Genomic DNA, 14,463 nt, shown 5'->3' on the forward strand with positions numbered 1-14,463 from the left:
CTCTACTCTCTTCAGAGAAATTACACTGCAACACGTGTTAGTGTAATGTTTGTACAACACATGTACTACTTTCATTAAAAAAATAGTTCAGTTATACAAAAACATGATTAAAAACTGTAAAATAGTGATAAGGTTAGTGCAACATTTCCACAACACATTTTAGTGCTTTCTTAAAAAAGCAATGCAGCAAAATGGTTAAACTGTATAAACCACACATCTGAATTGAGAAATATTGATCTGACAATCATATTCATTCATTCATTTTATTTTCGGCTTAGTCCCTTTATTAATCTGGGGTCACCACAGTGAAATTAACCACCAACTTAACCAGCAACCTTCTTGCTGAGGCGAACATGCTACCCACTACACCACCACAACACCCTTGACAATTATATTGAGATAGAAAAGTCCAATTTAACATGGAGCTAATCTTAATGTAACGTTTGCACAACACATTTACAACTTACGTCAGAGAAACAATGCAGTAAAATGATTAAAAACTGCATAAACCACACATCTGAACTAAAACAAATGGATTACACAATTATCTGCGATTAGAAAAGTCCAATTTAAAATAGAGATAATGTTATGACAACATTTGCACAACAAATTTCACAACTTTCTTAAGCGGAACAATGCAGCAGAATGATTAAAAACTGCATAAACCCAAATCTGAATTGAGAAATATGGATCTGACAATTATCTTCAAATAAAAAAGTCTATTTTAAAATAGGAATAACGTTAATGCAACATTTTCACAACACATTCACCACTTTCTTTAGATAAATTACACAGATAGTACACATCTGAATTGAGACTGAAGTGCTTTTTATCATTAATTTAAAAACTATAGATTTTTAAAAACTCATTGAAACGTATTACAGTGCAAGTGCTAACATTATTGTAACGTTTCTACAACACATATACAAAGCTACCATGAATTATAAGAGAATTACTGAAGAAATAAGAAAGATATAAGAAAGATAATGCACAAATCACAACAGGCAAGTTTAGCAAACACTTTGAAATGACATTTCCACAATTCCTTCAACTCAAAAATTGCACGCTGTACCTTTAAGAAAGCAAACCGGGTCTTATCTGATGCCTTGTTATCATTAAGAAAGTTTTATAAGAGGAAATCCAATTTGCATGATTAATTATGAACTCCCAGAGGTTCACACAGACTATATACAATCAAAGACCTGTGTGTGTGTTTCCTCTGCAGGAAATTTTGAAAAGGCTACAGTATGAATGTGTCAGCACTAACCTAGGTGACATTGTCTTATTCTTGCTTTCTGTGTGACACACAAGAAAACAAATGTTCCTTTTGTTCGCCCTGATCAATTTTCACCTTTTAATAGCCTGGCGCTCAGTTAGTTTCATTGGCCGGCTTGGAGCTCTGTTGGTGGCTGTCAGCCGATAAACTGTGTCAAACCTGCAGTTCCTGGCCCTCATTTAAACCAAAACATCAAGGCTGGTTTAACTTTGAGGTAATAATAACTAATGTTTAGGCCCCGTCAACACCTTTCAGCTACATATCATACACAACAGCAGCATGAGTTTTGAATATGCGTATGATCAGAGGAAAATATGCATGACCAATAGTTAAGCAAAAGTTTTTAATATTAAGTAGTGTATCGGCTTCATTATTCTAGGGTTAAGCCTAATGAATTCTATTCCCCCATCTCCTCTGACAACTGTGAATCTGCGGAAGGCTCCTTAGGACATCTTTTTTGGCTATAGCCCAAAACTTTTTGAGTTTTGCAGCGAAATTTTTCCTGCTTATTCCTGTGCCATCGCCCCTGATCCAGCAATCACAGTTTTTGGTAGATCTTACTCATTGCGTGGGTTCAGTCATCAAATTAAAAAAGCTGTCCAAAATAGAATAGTGATTGCTAAAAAAAAAAAAAAAAACTCTTTATCTATGGAAAAAGGCATCAAAACCACTTGCTAAATTCTGGCTTTCAGAACTTTCTAGCACTTTACATTTAAAGAGACACAATCTTTCTGATAACATTGCTGTTTTCGAAGCCAACTGGAAACCCTTTTTAAAATACCTGTCAAACACCAAGGATAACAGTTTAAAGGTATAACCCTGTCATTGTTTGCAAGATCACCATATTGCCTGTGCCCACTGACCTAGATATATATGTGTAACATTATTGACCTGTGTATAATACTGGAGGAAGTGATGTAATAATGTTTTTTTTTTTTCTGTTTTTTGTGTTTTTTTTTGCATTTCTTTTCTGTCTTTATAATTGTCGTTGGTCTTCGTATTGCTCTGTGTTGCTTTAAGGTCAAAGTAAAAATATAATATTGAAAAAGCTAAATTATACATCCCCCCCGACCCCCCATTTTTGAAATTGGAATTATTTCACAGTTTTTATTTATTAAATTCCAGAATAACTGAGATATAATAAATGTTAAACATAACAGTTTTGATAACTAATTTATTTTATCTTGATTTATATTATATAATAATAAATCTAAATAGGGTGGCACAATGGGTAGTCCCCACAATGGGTACCCACCACTGTGGGTAGCGCTGTTGCCTCACAGCAAGAATATCGCTGGTTCGAGCTCTGGCTGGGTCAGTTGGCATTTCGCTGTGGAGTTCGCATCTTTTCTCATTGTTTGCGTAAGTTTCCTCCGGGTGCTCCGGTTTCCACCACAAGTCCAAAGACATGCGCTGTAAGTGAATTGGGTAAGCTAAAATTGTCAGTAGTGCATGCGTGTATGTCCTAATCCTCCAAGTTGGGAGTTGAGCGTTGGGCTAACGACCCACCTTGGAAAAATTAGATGTTACAAAACACAAACATGGTGTGGCTAAAGATTAACTTCGATATAAACTGCCCTGTGAGCAAGTAAGCAATTAATAAATCGTAAATGATATCTTAAATAAATTATATTTTACTAGTTATTTTTAAGATAATAATATTTAACCTAAAGTGCGATGAAATTAACTAGGTAAACTAGGCAAGTTTGGTGGATTCCTTAATTTGTGTTAATTGGACAACAGTGGTTTGTTTAGCCTATCAAAAAATACAAAATACATAACTCTTAAGTGGGATATTAATATTGACCTTAAAAGTTTTATTTTAAAAAGATGAAAATGGCTTTTAATCAAGCCAAACTAAATAAAATTAAATAAATAATTAAAAAAACACTTAATCCAGAAGAAAAAAATGTAGATAATGCTGTAAAAATTACCTTAACAAATGGCAAATATAAAAAAAGACTATATGTCACAATAAGGTTACTAATTTACTATTTTTATATTTCTTTCAACTGTATATAATGTCAAGACAACAATATTTTACTTTATTAGCTTTACATTAGTCATCAGATAACATAATAATACTTCTTGATAACTTGATATTGATCAAAATCTTTAGTTGTGGCAGCACTACACTGTAAAAAATAATATGACATCAAATGTTTTTATGCTACTTTAACTTATCTTAAAAAGTTAATCAGGTTTCAACTTGTATTTTAGCTACACAAACAAGATTTAACATTATATTTTTAGTCAGTTTGACTAATGAAAGTTGAGATGACTGGAAAATGTAATTTAATTTACTAAACAATTTGAGGCAGTGAGATTTTTTTTTAACGGCAAAATAATTGTGTTTTTTTTGTGCAGGTTAACACAACAATCTACTTAATCACTGCTGCATCACCTCAAACTACTCCACGGACACCGTTAACAAGGGCTGAAATCAATACCTACAATGTCGCCTGATTGTTTAACGACTGCGACCTTTCAGGGGAGACATATTTTTGGATTCAAGTGACGATGAACCCAAGCAACCCGCAGTCAGCGAACAGAACCAAATGTTCTTTGTGTCCACCTTCATCATCTCACCACAGCAAAACAACAACAACAAAAAGGCTTCACAAAGACTCTTAAGACACAGTTTGCGCTTCGGCTAATGCACAGCCATGCATTTTTCAACAGACCACCATATACTCACGTATCTTTGCGAGCCGTCAAAATCACACCTCTCGATGTGGCCCAGACTGCCATCAGAAAAGTACAGCTTTTCAGCTTTGTGGTCGATGGTGAGGCCATTAGGAGTGATGACGTCCGTGCTAACAATGATTCGGATGTTTCGGCCCGTTAAAGTGGACCTCATGATGCTTGGATGCTGCTCGTTCCAGTTTGTCCAAAACATCAAGCTATAGGAGGATCAGAAAATATAACTGTTAGTTGTTTTTTATAGCTTTTTAAAATTTGGATTTCTTTTAATGGTTTAAAATGGTAATACCAAAAGTTACCACTAGTAGTCACTACTATTATATCAGAATTAGATGTAAATATTGTATCATTTGTAAATATGTAAATATCTGTGTCATTTGTGTGAGGATAGTGAGGACAGTATTTATTTATTTATTTATTTATTTTTGCACCTATAATTTTTTTTCGATAATAAATTTGTATTAAAATAGCATTAAACCAAAAGCAATATGCTTTGATATAAATTGTTGTGTTGTTTCAACCCAAATTTGAGTAAAATATGGACAAAATGAATGTTTGCTAAAATATTTTTAAAATTACCCAAATGTTGTACTTGTCCATATTTTACCCAACCTTGATTTGACATTTTTAAATGTTATTTGAAGTGCAGTAATACTATATAACAAAATCAGGTCTTTTAAGAGTGCATAATTCTCTCTTTAAAAATGTTATTTCATCTTTTCAAATTCGTTACATTTTAAACAAGCAGTCTTTGAGTTCACATTCAAATTACACATTTTCCACAAAAACAAGAAGTTCTAAGAACAAAAAAGTAGACCCTTGATGCTACGGTATGCTAATAGCCTCATTAAAAATGTATTCATCTGCAATTATAATTGAAATGGCGCCAGTCTAACAGCATCAGCTCTTTTTTTCTTTGAATGTGCCAGAAAAAGACTGGCCCTTCGAAGGACGAAGCATACCCTTGTGTTTGTGATGAGCGTGTTAGTCTAGCGTGTGACGGCACCTTGCGGTGTTAGCCGCTAACGGCGGTGTGTGACTCCTAGCTGTGATCTTTGACAGATTTTGAATTGGTGGGACTTCTTGCTGACAGCAGCAGCCACTTATTGCCATGCTAATGCTTTAACAAGCTAATGCAGTGATTGCTAAACTCCAACTAAAGGCTGTCGGTGTATGAAACTGTAAAATAGTTTTTGGATAACAAGGAGATGTTTTTATGCTATGACTACAAGATAGCTAACACATTTAACTGCTAAGAAGTTACATAAGTAAGTGACAAAAAGTCAATTTAGCAAACATTTACTAAATACATTTACATGGTAATGTTAGCATAGCTTTGTTTACATTCAACAGTTTGACAAAAACAAAAAGTGACACATAAATAAGATTGTTCTATATCACTCAAATGACAGAAAAAATATATGTTTATCCACTTTTAAAAAGGTAAAAAAAAAAGGTATTTTTTGTCATAATTAGCAGTAAATTATTTTGGCATGCGATTAGCAGTAAATAATTGGTAAGATGCTTATAATTGTATTAGCATGTGGTAACTTAATATACAATTTCACTATTGTACAAATCATACTTGGTGTTCATCAAAAAAATAAAATAAAATGTTGAGAATTAGCAAAAGCTAATGGTAACATTGTCAGTTAATGTGTATGAAGCATGACACATGCTAATAGTCAAACATTTGCAAGAAATATGAAGAACTTTGATTTTGTGTATTTCAAGAGTTCACACTTAGCTGATGACTGATTATGAAGCATGTTTGGCATGCTGTCCAGGGAGAAAGCCCTAAGCTTAGGTAAGAAACTCTGATTATTTATAATAAGTTAGGAATCATCTTATTGGTGAATCTTGCATTGCAAATGCAGGACTAGCTGTGGTCAATCATAAGCATATGATCCTCTCGAAATTAGTTTATAAATAAACTTCACAAAATGGCAATAGATGTCAATAACAAAAATCGATGACTGAGGTAAAAACATAAACATTATCGTTTTCTTTTGAACATTTTGACAAGCTAATGCTAACAGTATCATTTTGCATATTTAATACAATCAAACATTTTGGTATTGATGCGCAACTTAATAAAAAAGCTGGTTAAATGCAAGCAGATGCATTTATTGACACTATCGCAAGTTGCTAACATTTATGTCACAACATGTATGATTTTAAAAAAAAGAAAGTATTATTGGGGTCATTTATGTCCAATCATACGTAGTAAAGAAGCACTGTGCTGGTTTTCCCTAGGCCCTGAGGGTGCAGAAATCTGCAGATTTTTAGCTCATCGAGTCTATTTATTTACTAAATTTCAGTTTTGAAATTATTTCAGAAGTAATATTGACAGTCAAATATGAAAATGTTCATATGACTTATTTTAAATAAAGTTTGTAATGTAATATAGTCTGTCTTTTAGTAGATTTATTATAAAATAGACCTGCTTTTTTACCAATTAAGTGTTACTAATTGGATTTGTATTGTAAACATTAAGTATTATTTTTATTTTATATATTAATTTTTTAGTTATGCTACTCTTAAATTGTTCTGCATAAATACGCAGATTTTTATTTTATTTTTTATTTTTACAAAATTCTGTGCAAAAATAGCAAAAAAAGTCAGCAGATTCTGGCCGTAGTTATTGCTCGAATCAGATTTTAATTTACTTAATTTTTTTTTAAGTGGTCACTCATATTTCAGCAAGCCAAAGCATAAGCATAATAAATTACCTCATAGATGTGTAATAATAATATATATATAAGGAAATGTGCTGACTGAGATCAAGATCAAGTCGTAAACGGGTTTGATGATGAATGCAGCTTTTGCCATACAGCTCTATCATGGATCACGCTGTTTTCAAATCTGAATTTTTATGACGCTCATAACTCACTGATGTAAAATTAATCCTCTGTATGTGGTCTGGCGCCTAATTACTCCAAAATAATTAGAGGATCCCTCCCTTAATTGACCTTTTGGAAAGACAGCCATCAAAACACATTCATCAACAAAGGCTATTTTGAGGAGAGGTGCACATAAAAACTCCTGACATTTCACAATGATGGATGTATTCCAGTTTAAAGATTAAGATTAAATACCAGAGTATCCAGAGTAAATACTTTTGTGCTTCTAAGAGAGATGAAATATCCCTATAAAAAATGCATAGTACATATAATATAAATTATTCATAATACATAATACACATAATATATATTCATTGTATACCAATGATGTGCAAAATATAATTTTTACAGAATGATATAATGTGTAGTTTGAAGTTGATGCTTAAGAAAATAAAAGGGGTCAGTAACTTTACTGTAAAAAAAAAAAAAAAAAAAGTCCTATGGTGTGACTTTGCAAAAATTAAGAAAAAAAAATAACAACAACAACTCTTAATATTATACTAATAGGTAGAAAGCGATGTATCTTCATTGTTGGACACTTATGTCTATACAGTGCTATTTATTTGATATAAAATTAATATTATAAAAAATTATATTTTATAGTGGTTCCAAAAATGTTTAATATGTAAAAACAGGCATAAACTTAACTTAATGGGGTCCTTCAGCTAATTATTTTAAATATAATTAGTAAAATCATACCAACAACACATATAAGCAAAGTGTCAAACAATAGTCTTACTTTTGGCATTCGTCGAGAGTAAGGACATGTGGATGGTCTTCCTCAGAAAGCGAGACCACCGTGTCTCTGTCAAAGGCATTCGTTCTGCTCTGATCAATGTGGTGACGGGTGATGGAGGCAGTGGTGGAGCTTGTCCAATACAGGACGTCCCAACCGCGGTGATATGCCAGTCCCTCCACAGAACCAACATCTGGAGAAAAAGAAGACGCGATTTGTCAGTGCCAAACACATAAATAACTCAAGAAATAATGAACAATGGCTTTAACCCTTTAAAGCAGGGGTGTCAAACTCAAATTCACAGAGGGCCAAAAAAAAAAAAGAACATTGTCGAGGGCCAGACAAATTTTTATTATTAATTTATTTATGTTTTTATTATCTTTAAGATACATCAAACTACTGTATTAACCATCTTAATATATTACAATTGAATTTTTGCTTAAATACTGAAACCAGAACAGGTTTAAGAAAATAATAAAAAAAAACTGAAAAAATATCAGGCTTCTATATCTTTAACTTTATTTATTTTAATTGTAACCTAAATCTTTTCATCACAGACCATCAAGGCCAACACCTAAAAAAATATCTCTTTCAACTTTGAACAGATCATGCCATCAGTAAATAAAATAATATTTATCCATTTTAGTTTTTTTCACTGTTCATTTACTCTGATGATGCACATGGGTCCAAGCCAGATACTTGGCATCGCTATTTACATGCAAGTGCATCAATTTCTGGAGTCAGGCTCTGTCACCCATCTATCTTGAAAGCTTCTGTTTTCTATTTTTCGTTTGGGAAAGTCAAACGCCACCCTTGCACGACGCTCTGCACCTCAGCACGGACTTGCGCTCTGTCACTGACGTCGCACATACACAATGAATGGCTGCGCTGATGCCACCCAGCGCTTGACGCGTTCAATGTGTAGGCACCTTAGCGGTACATGCGCTGTATAACGGGCCGGCGGGCCAAATGTAATACATATTTGAAATCATCTTGCGGGCCAAATATAATTGTAGTGCGGGCCAAAATTGGCCCGCGGGCCTGAGTTTGACATGTCTGCTTTAAAGCCTACAGTTGTAATAATACATGAATTTTGTTTAAATCTGCACACATGTATTTCTCTCTTAGGGGGCAATGTATTAATCCCTTATTCATCAGGGGTGGCCACAGCGGAATGAACTGACAACTATTCCCGCATATGTTTTAAGCAGTGGATGCCCATCCAGCCCCATCCCATCACTGGGAAACACCCACATATTCTCACATTCACACACGCATTCATACACTATGGCCAATTTTGTTTGCCCAATTGACGTATACCACATGTTTTTGGACTGTGGGGGAAACTGGAGCACTTGGAGGAAACCCACGCATACATGAGGAGAACATGCAAACTCCACACAGAAATGCCAAATCGCACAGCCGGGACTCGAACCAGAGATCTTCTTGCTGGGAAACAACATTGCTAACCACTGAGCTTCCTTTTGTGCTACTTTACTATTGTTTTTCAACTTTCACAAGCAGTGCAGCTCATCACTGTCAGTTCCACAGTAGTGGACCAATCAGAAGAGCTCAGAGACAGGGCGATTGTTGCAAGTTTCTGTTTACAGGAGGTCAGTGGCTCTGTCAGGATACCCTCATGCTTTTTTCCAAACCATTCCAAACCATTGCATGTTGCATTTTCACAAGCAAAGACGTGTTTGGTCTGGATGCAGACCTGATGGAGTACAATCTGAGCTGCATCCAATGCTTTTTAATGGGTTCGCCTAACCCCACCCCTAACCCTACCTCTCACCATGACATCACTAGCTCCATTTGAGTGCATTGTGTCTAACAGTGCATCGCTGAGTGATGCAATCTCAGCGTGCATCATAAAGGCTGCATACAGATACAATTGGTGAATCAGCCCATGGACTGTATGTCCACCGAAGTGTTTTTTGTGCTGCAGAAATGATAACACTGTTCTAAAAATCCTATACCTGACTGCTAATCCCGACTGTACCATTATAAATGGAAAGTCTTTAGCAGATTGTTTGTTAGCAGTTGCATATTATTGTTCTGCCCCTCCTCCACTGTGATTGGACAGCTAGCTTAAAAGTAAAACTGTACAAGGAATGATGTACAAAAGAAAGCCCCGCTTCCTACTCAATTACTGTTTTAACTTGAAGGTTTCCATAGCAACTGCGTATTAATACCCTCTCTAACTGTTAGTTTGCTATGAGGGAATGATACATAAATGAAAGCCCCGCCTCCTACTCAATATTCGTTTCAGTTGGAAGTACATCAACAGACTTAAATAAAAGTCTCAGCATCTTAAGAATCACGCAGTCTTTAACTTAAGCATTTTGATGTAAAATATCACTAACATTGTCATTTTGTGTTTGTGTGCAAACTTTTTTGAAACATGAAGTATGTTTATAGACATTAGACAAAACTATAAATATCCCACATCTGATTTTGAATATAATGTAATAAAAGATGCTAATGTTAGCCTCAAAAAAACTGTATAATCTACATATTTTCTTTTGTCAAATGTGTCAAAAGCATCATGGTATTAGGAAGCATTTTTATCCAGAAGCTAGACTAGCAGACATGGACATTGACTTGCACTTCAAAAATTTTGAGAAAAACAAATGCAGATAAACAGTGTAGTTTGCTAAACATGTAAGATTTCATAGTAGTTATATACTATATAACATCAAAACACATCAGGTATTATTTTATTATATTTTTGTCAAACTGTTCAGAAATAAATAGTTCTCAAAACATAAATAAATGAACAAACGAATGACTAAACGAACGACCAAACGAACAACCAAACAAACGCATGCATGAATAAACGAATGAACGACCAAATGAACAACTAAACGAACGCATGCATTAATAAACGAATGAACGACCAAACGAACAACCAAGTGAACGCATGCATGAATAAGCGAATGAACGACCAAACGACCAAACGAACAACTAAACGAACGCATGCATGAATAAACGAATGAACAACCAAACGAGCAACCAAACGAAGGCATGCATGAATAAATGAATGAACGAACAAATGAACAAACGCACAAAAGAACAAATGAACGAACAACAAGAAAGAAAGAAATGTGGATAGTTTAGCAAGTCAAAGTAGAAAAATACCATACAATTGCATAAAAGTGCAACTTTCCTAATTTTTTTTTTCACTTTTTTAATTCTAAATCTAAAGAAGACGACTCAAATGTCAATGCCAGACACTCAAGTACACAAGAAAAGGACTGTAAAATCAAAAACTGAAACATGTATTTTTAAACCTTCGATCAATCACATCCACTTTAAAAAGCCCTGAAGTGCACACAAAATGGTCTGAAGGCCAGAAGAGCAGACGGAGGGCTACAAACTCCACAGGTTCTTTCAGACGTGAATCAAACAGAAGAAGAAAAAAAAAACAGACAGATGGTCGATGGGAAAAACAGCCAGGTCTTAGAAAAGGTCAAGATGTGTTGCGAAAACCTACGTCAATACTAATCGACACCTTAAAATAAATAAATAAATAAAGATTTTTTAGATGTGGAAAACACTGAGCATGCTGGATTAAATGTCAATTTTATTGTCCACTTTTAAAGCAGTTTTATTCATTTTAAGCAGGTTTAAATATATTCATTCATTCATTCATTCATTTTCTTGTCAGCTTAGTCCCTTTATTAATCCGGGGTCCCCACAGCGGAATGAACCGCCAACTTATCCAGCATATTATACGCAGCAGATGCCCTTCTAGCTGCAACCCATCTCTGGGAAACATCCACACACACACACACACACTCATACCATACGGACAATTTAGCCTATCCAATTCACCTGTACCGCTTGTCTTTGGACTGTGGGGGAAACCGAAGCACCCGGAGGAAACCCACGCGAACGCAGGGAGAACATGCAAACTCCACACAGAAGGTATAAATATATTATAATTCTAAATGATTTATCATGTAGTTATATTTTAGGGATAAAACAATCATTCTCATATTATTGCATTTTGTAAACAATATACTATTATAAACAATGTTAATTTTATTTTTTTTAGACCAAAAGCTTTTTATTCAATTTCATTTTTTGTTTCAGTTATTAATATCCTATTTAACTACCTCCACATTAAAAAAAAAAATACATTTACTATTATAGTCCACACTAAGACTTTTATTTCAATATGTTGATATACAGTGTTGGGCTAACATATTACAAAAGGAATATAATTACAGTACTACATTTTTTTCAGTAACACATTGCTAATAATTTCTGTAATATTATTACTCATTACAATCTCAGTAGGTATAATGTACAGTAGGTATAATATTTGTCACTGACTGGAACTACCAATGCATTAAAGGTCCTGTGAAATTAAAATAATGTTTTTTAGATGTATTATCAGTATGTTAGACTCAGGCTTGATTTGTAAATTGAGAGGAATGTGCCGCACACGAAAGTGGAGAGTGGGGGAGGGGGTGTGGTGGATGGCGGAGGGGTGACGTGGATGAAAGTGAAGAGCACGGGGATTTTTCACAGACGAACGTGAGGAGGGTTTGGGAGTCGTGGAAGAAAATGAAAGTGAACAGTTGACTGCGCTGGAAGGTGGCTGAGAAGGGGGATCAGTAATATGAGGTTGATGTCGATGTATTCCAGCACAAATTAAGCCCTGGTTAGGCTTAAGCATATCTGTAATATAATGTGCTGCAAAACAGTGGCAAAATTTTCATTTAGAAAAAGTCAATTCTGCCTAAATAAATCAACAATTTTTTTAACGTCACTTCATAGTTCAGTTTCTCATTAAATCTTCTGACCAATAATATGCTTAATAGTATCTGATGTGTGATTTGATGCTCTTGAACTCAACCACAGGCAGAACTGTGATAAAATTATTTTTTGTTTTTATTTTTATTTTATTATTATTATTATTATTATTATTATTATTATTATTATTTATTTATTTATTTATTTATTTTTTGTTGAGAGAAGGGCCTACTGTACAAAATGCCCTGCCCTGTCTTCATGTTTCAGATTACGCCTAACATTGAATACAAATTGCACATTTCAATGCACTTCACAGGGCAATTTAGGTATCATTGCAATAAACAATTGCAGCTTTATTGCACACCTTCCAGCCAATCAGAATCAATCATTTTAACAGGAATTATTGTGGTTCCATTAATTATTTCACAGCCTACAAGACTCAAAAAATCACATCAAAACAAAACAAACAACTTTGAATGAGATGTGATAGAAACTTGTCCTATACACAGAAGCAGTTTGAGCACAAAAACAAAACAAAAAAAACAAATAACAAATAAACAAACAAAACAGTTTCGCACTTTAGCAGTGATAAATGCTATTTCACAGTAATTCGTAACTTTTTGATCTAGTGGCTACTTCCATTGAATTCATACAATCTAATTCATAAAATGTATTACAATTTGCTAATACCCAATGATGTTTGGGTTTAGGGATGTGGTTTGGTGCCACATCATCTTTTAAAAAAAATCATACATTTTTGTACAACTGAACTTGTATGAATTAGCCATTACAATTACACTGACAAAACATAAAAAGTTATATTTCCTTGTGTGATAACCGTAGTATAAGCAGAATAGTCAACGCCATACCATGGCAATTCATTACTTTTTGATTTAGTGACTAACTCATTTGAATTTAGATGATCGCAGTTGTGCAATTTATTATGATTTCCTTATCCCCAATGATTGTTGGCTTTGGGGTGGGGTTTGGTGCCTCGCCTCCTTTTAAAAATTGTACATTTCCATACAACTGAACTCGTATTTGTCTATAAATTCATACGAATTAACCACTGTACTGACAAAATTTATGATAGTTCAGTTTCCTCATGGGATCAAGAAGTGATACCTGTAGTATAAACCAAATAACCAATGCTATCTCATGGCAATTCGTAGCTTATTGATTTAGTGTCTAATGTATATGAATTCCTACAATCTAACTCATAAAATTTATTACAATTTGCTTAACCCCCAATGACGACTGGGTTTAGGGGTGGGGTTTGGTGCCATCCCTCCTTTTAAAAATCATACATTTTCATACGACAGAACTCGAACTACGAATTAGCTACTATACTGGCAAAATTTAAAATAGTTACATTTCTTCAGATCAGGCTGTGAGAATTGTAAAACAAACAGAATAACCAAAGCTATCTCACAGCAATTCGTAACTTTTTAATTTAGAGTCTAATGTGTTTAAAAATCTCATTTGTACACTTTAGTACGGTTTGCTTGTCCCCAATGACAGTAGGGTTTAGCTCCATGCCTCCTTTTACAAATCGTAAATACAACTGAATTCTGAATTGGCCTCTATACTTTCTAAACGTAACAGTAACGTACCTTGTAAGAACAGGCAAGAATAACTCTATGATCAGTCGAATTATTAGCAAATAAGGAGGGCCACATCGCCACCTTGTGTGAACATTGTTTTACCAATAATTCAACAGTCCGTCATCAAATATTCCGTACTTTACTAATGAAACATTATTAAGTCTCATCAAGTGTCCTATAAGTACATTAACAGATCATTTTCTTTTTTTGGTGGACAATCTCTTTAGAAGTGACTGGTGACATCCAACGGAACACATTGTATTACCTGCAGTGAAAACAACAAGGATTTAACAAGTGTTAAGCACAACGCATTAATGAAGGACAATTCGAGGCTTTCACAGCCAGCTCTACAAATCACTTCACACCATTTGCCATTGACCGTTGGAAAAGAAAAATCACGAATACAGTCAATATCGCAAGCAAAGAGCTGAAATGAAGAGCAAACTTCTGAGAAATGACTGCGGTGATATTACATAC

The 14,463-nt window shown here is 34.3% G+C and overlaps 2 protein-coding genes across 4 annotated transcripts in view; one reads left to right on the forward strand and one right to left on the reverse strand.

Moving 5' to 3' along the window:
• The window catches only part of LOC147831535 (uncharacterized), a 600,059-nt gene that overhangs the window by 171,482 nt on the left and 414,114 nt on the right, over positions 1-14,463 (forward strand). The window lies entirely within an intron of this gene.
• Positions 1-14,463, reverse strand: part of lrp1ba (low density lipoprotein receptor-related protein 1Ba) — a 458,912-nt gene that overhangs the window by 164,568 nt on the left and 279,881 nt on the right. For all 3 annotated transcript variants that reach the window (XM_087304094.1, XM_087304093.1, XM_087304095.1), the window contains 2 exons: positions 7,622-7,811; positions 3,975-4,179 (listed from right to left, as the gene is read on the reverse strand). In XM_087304094.1, the coding sequence (XP_087160220.1) occupies positions 3,975-4,179; positions 7,622-7,811 (395 nt within the window). The remainder of the gene's footprint in view (positions 1-3,974; positions 4,180-7,621; positions 7,812-14,463) is intronic.

The sequence above is a fragment of the Danio rerio genome, chromosome 22, assembly GCF_052040795.2.
Source record: "Danio rerio strain M-AB ecotype USA chromosome 22, GRCz13ab, whole genome shotgun sequence".
In the NCBI taxonomy this organism is placed as follows: Eukaryota; Metazoa; Chordata; class Actinopteri; order Cypriniformes; family Danionidae; genus Danio; species Danio rerio.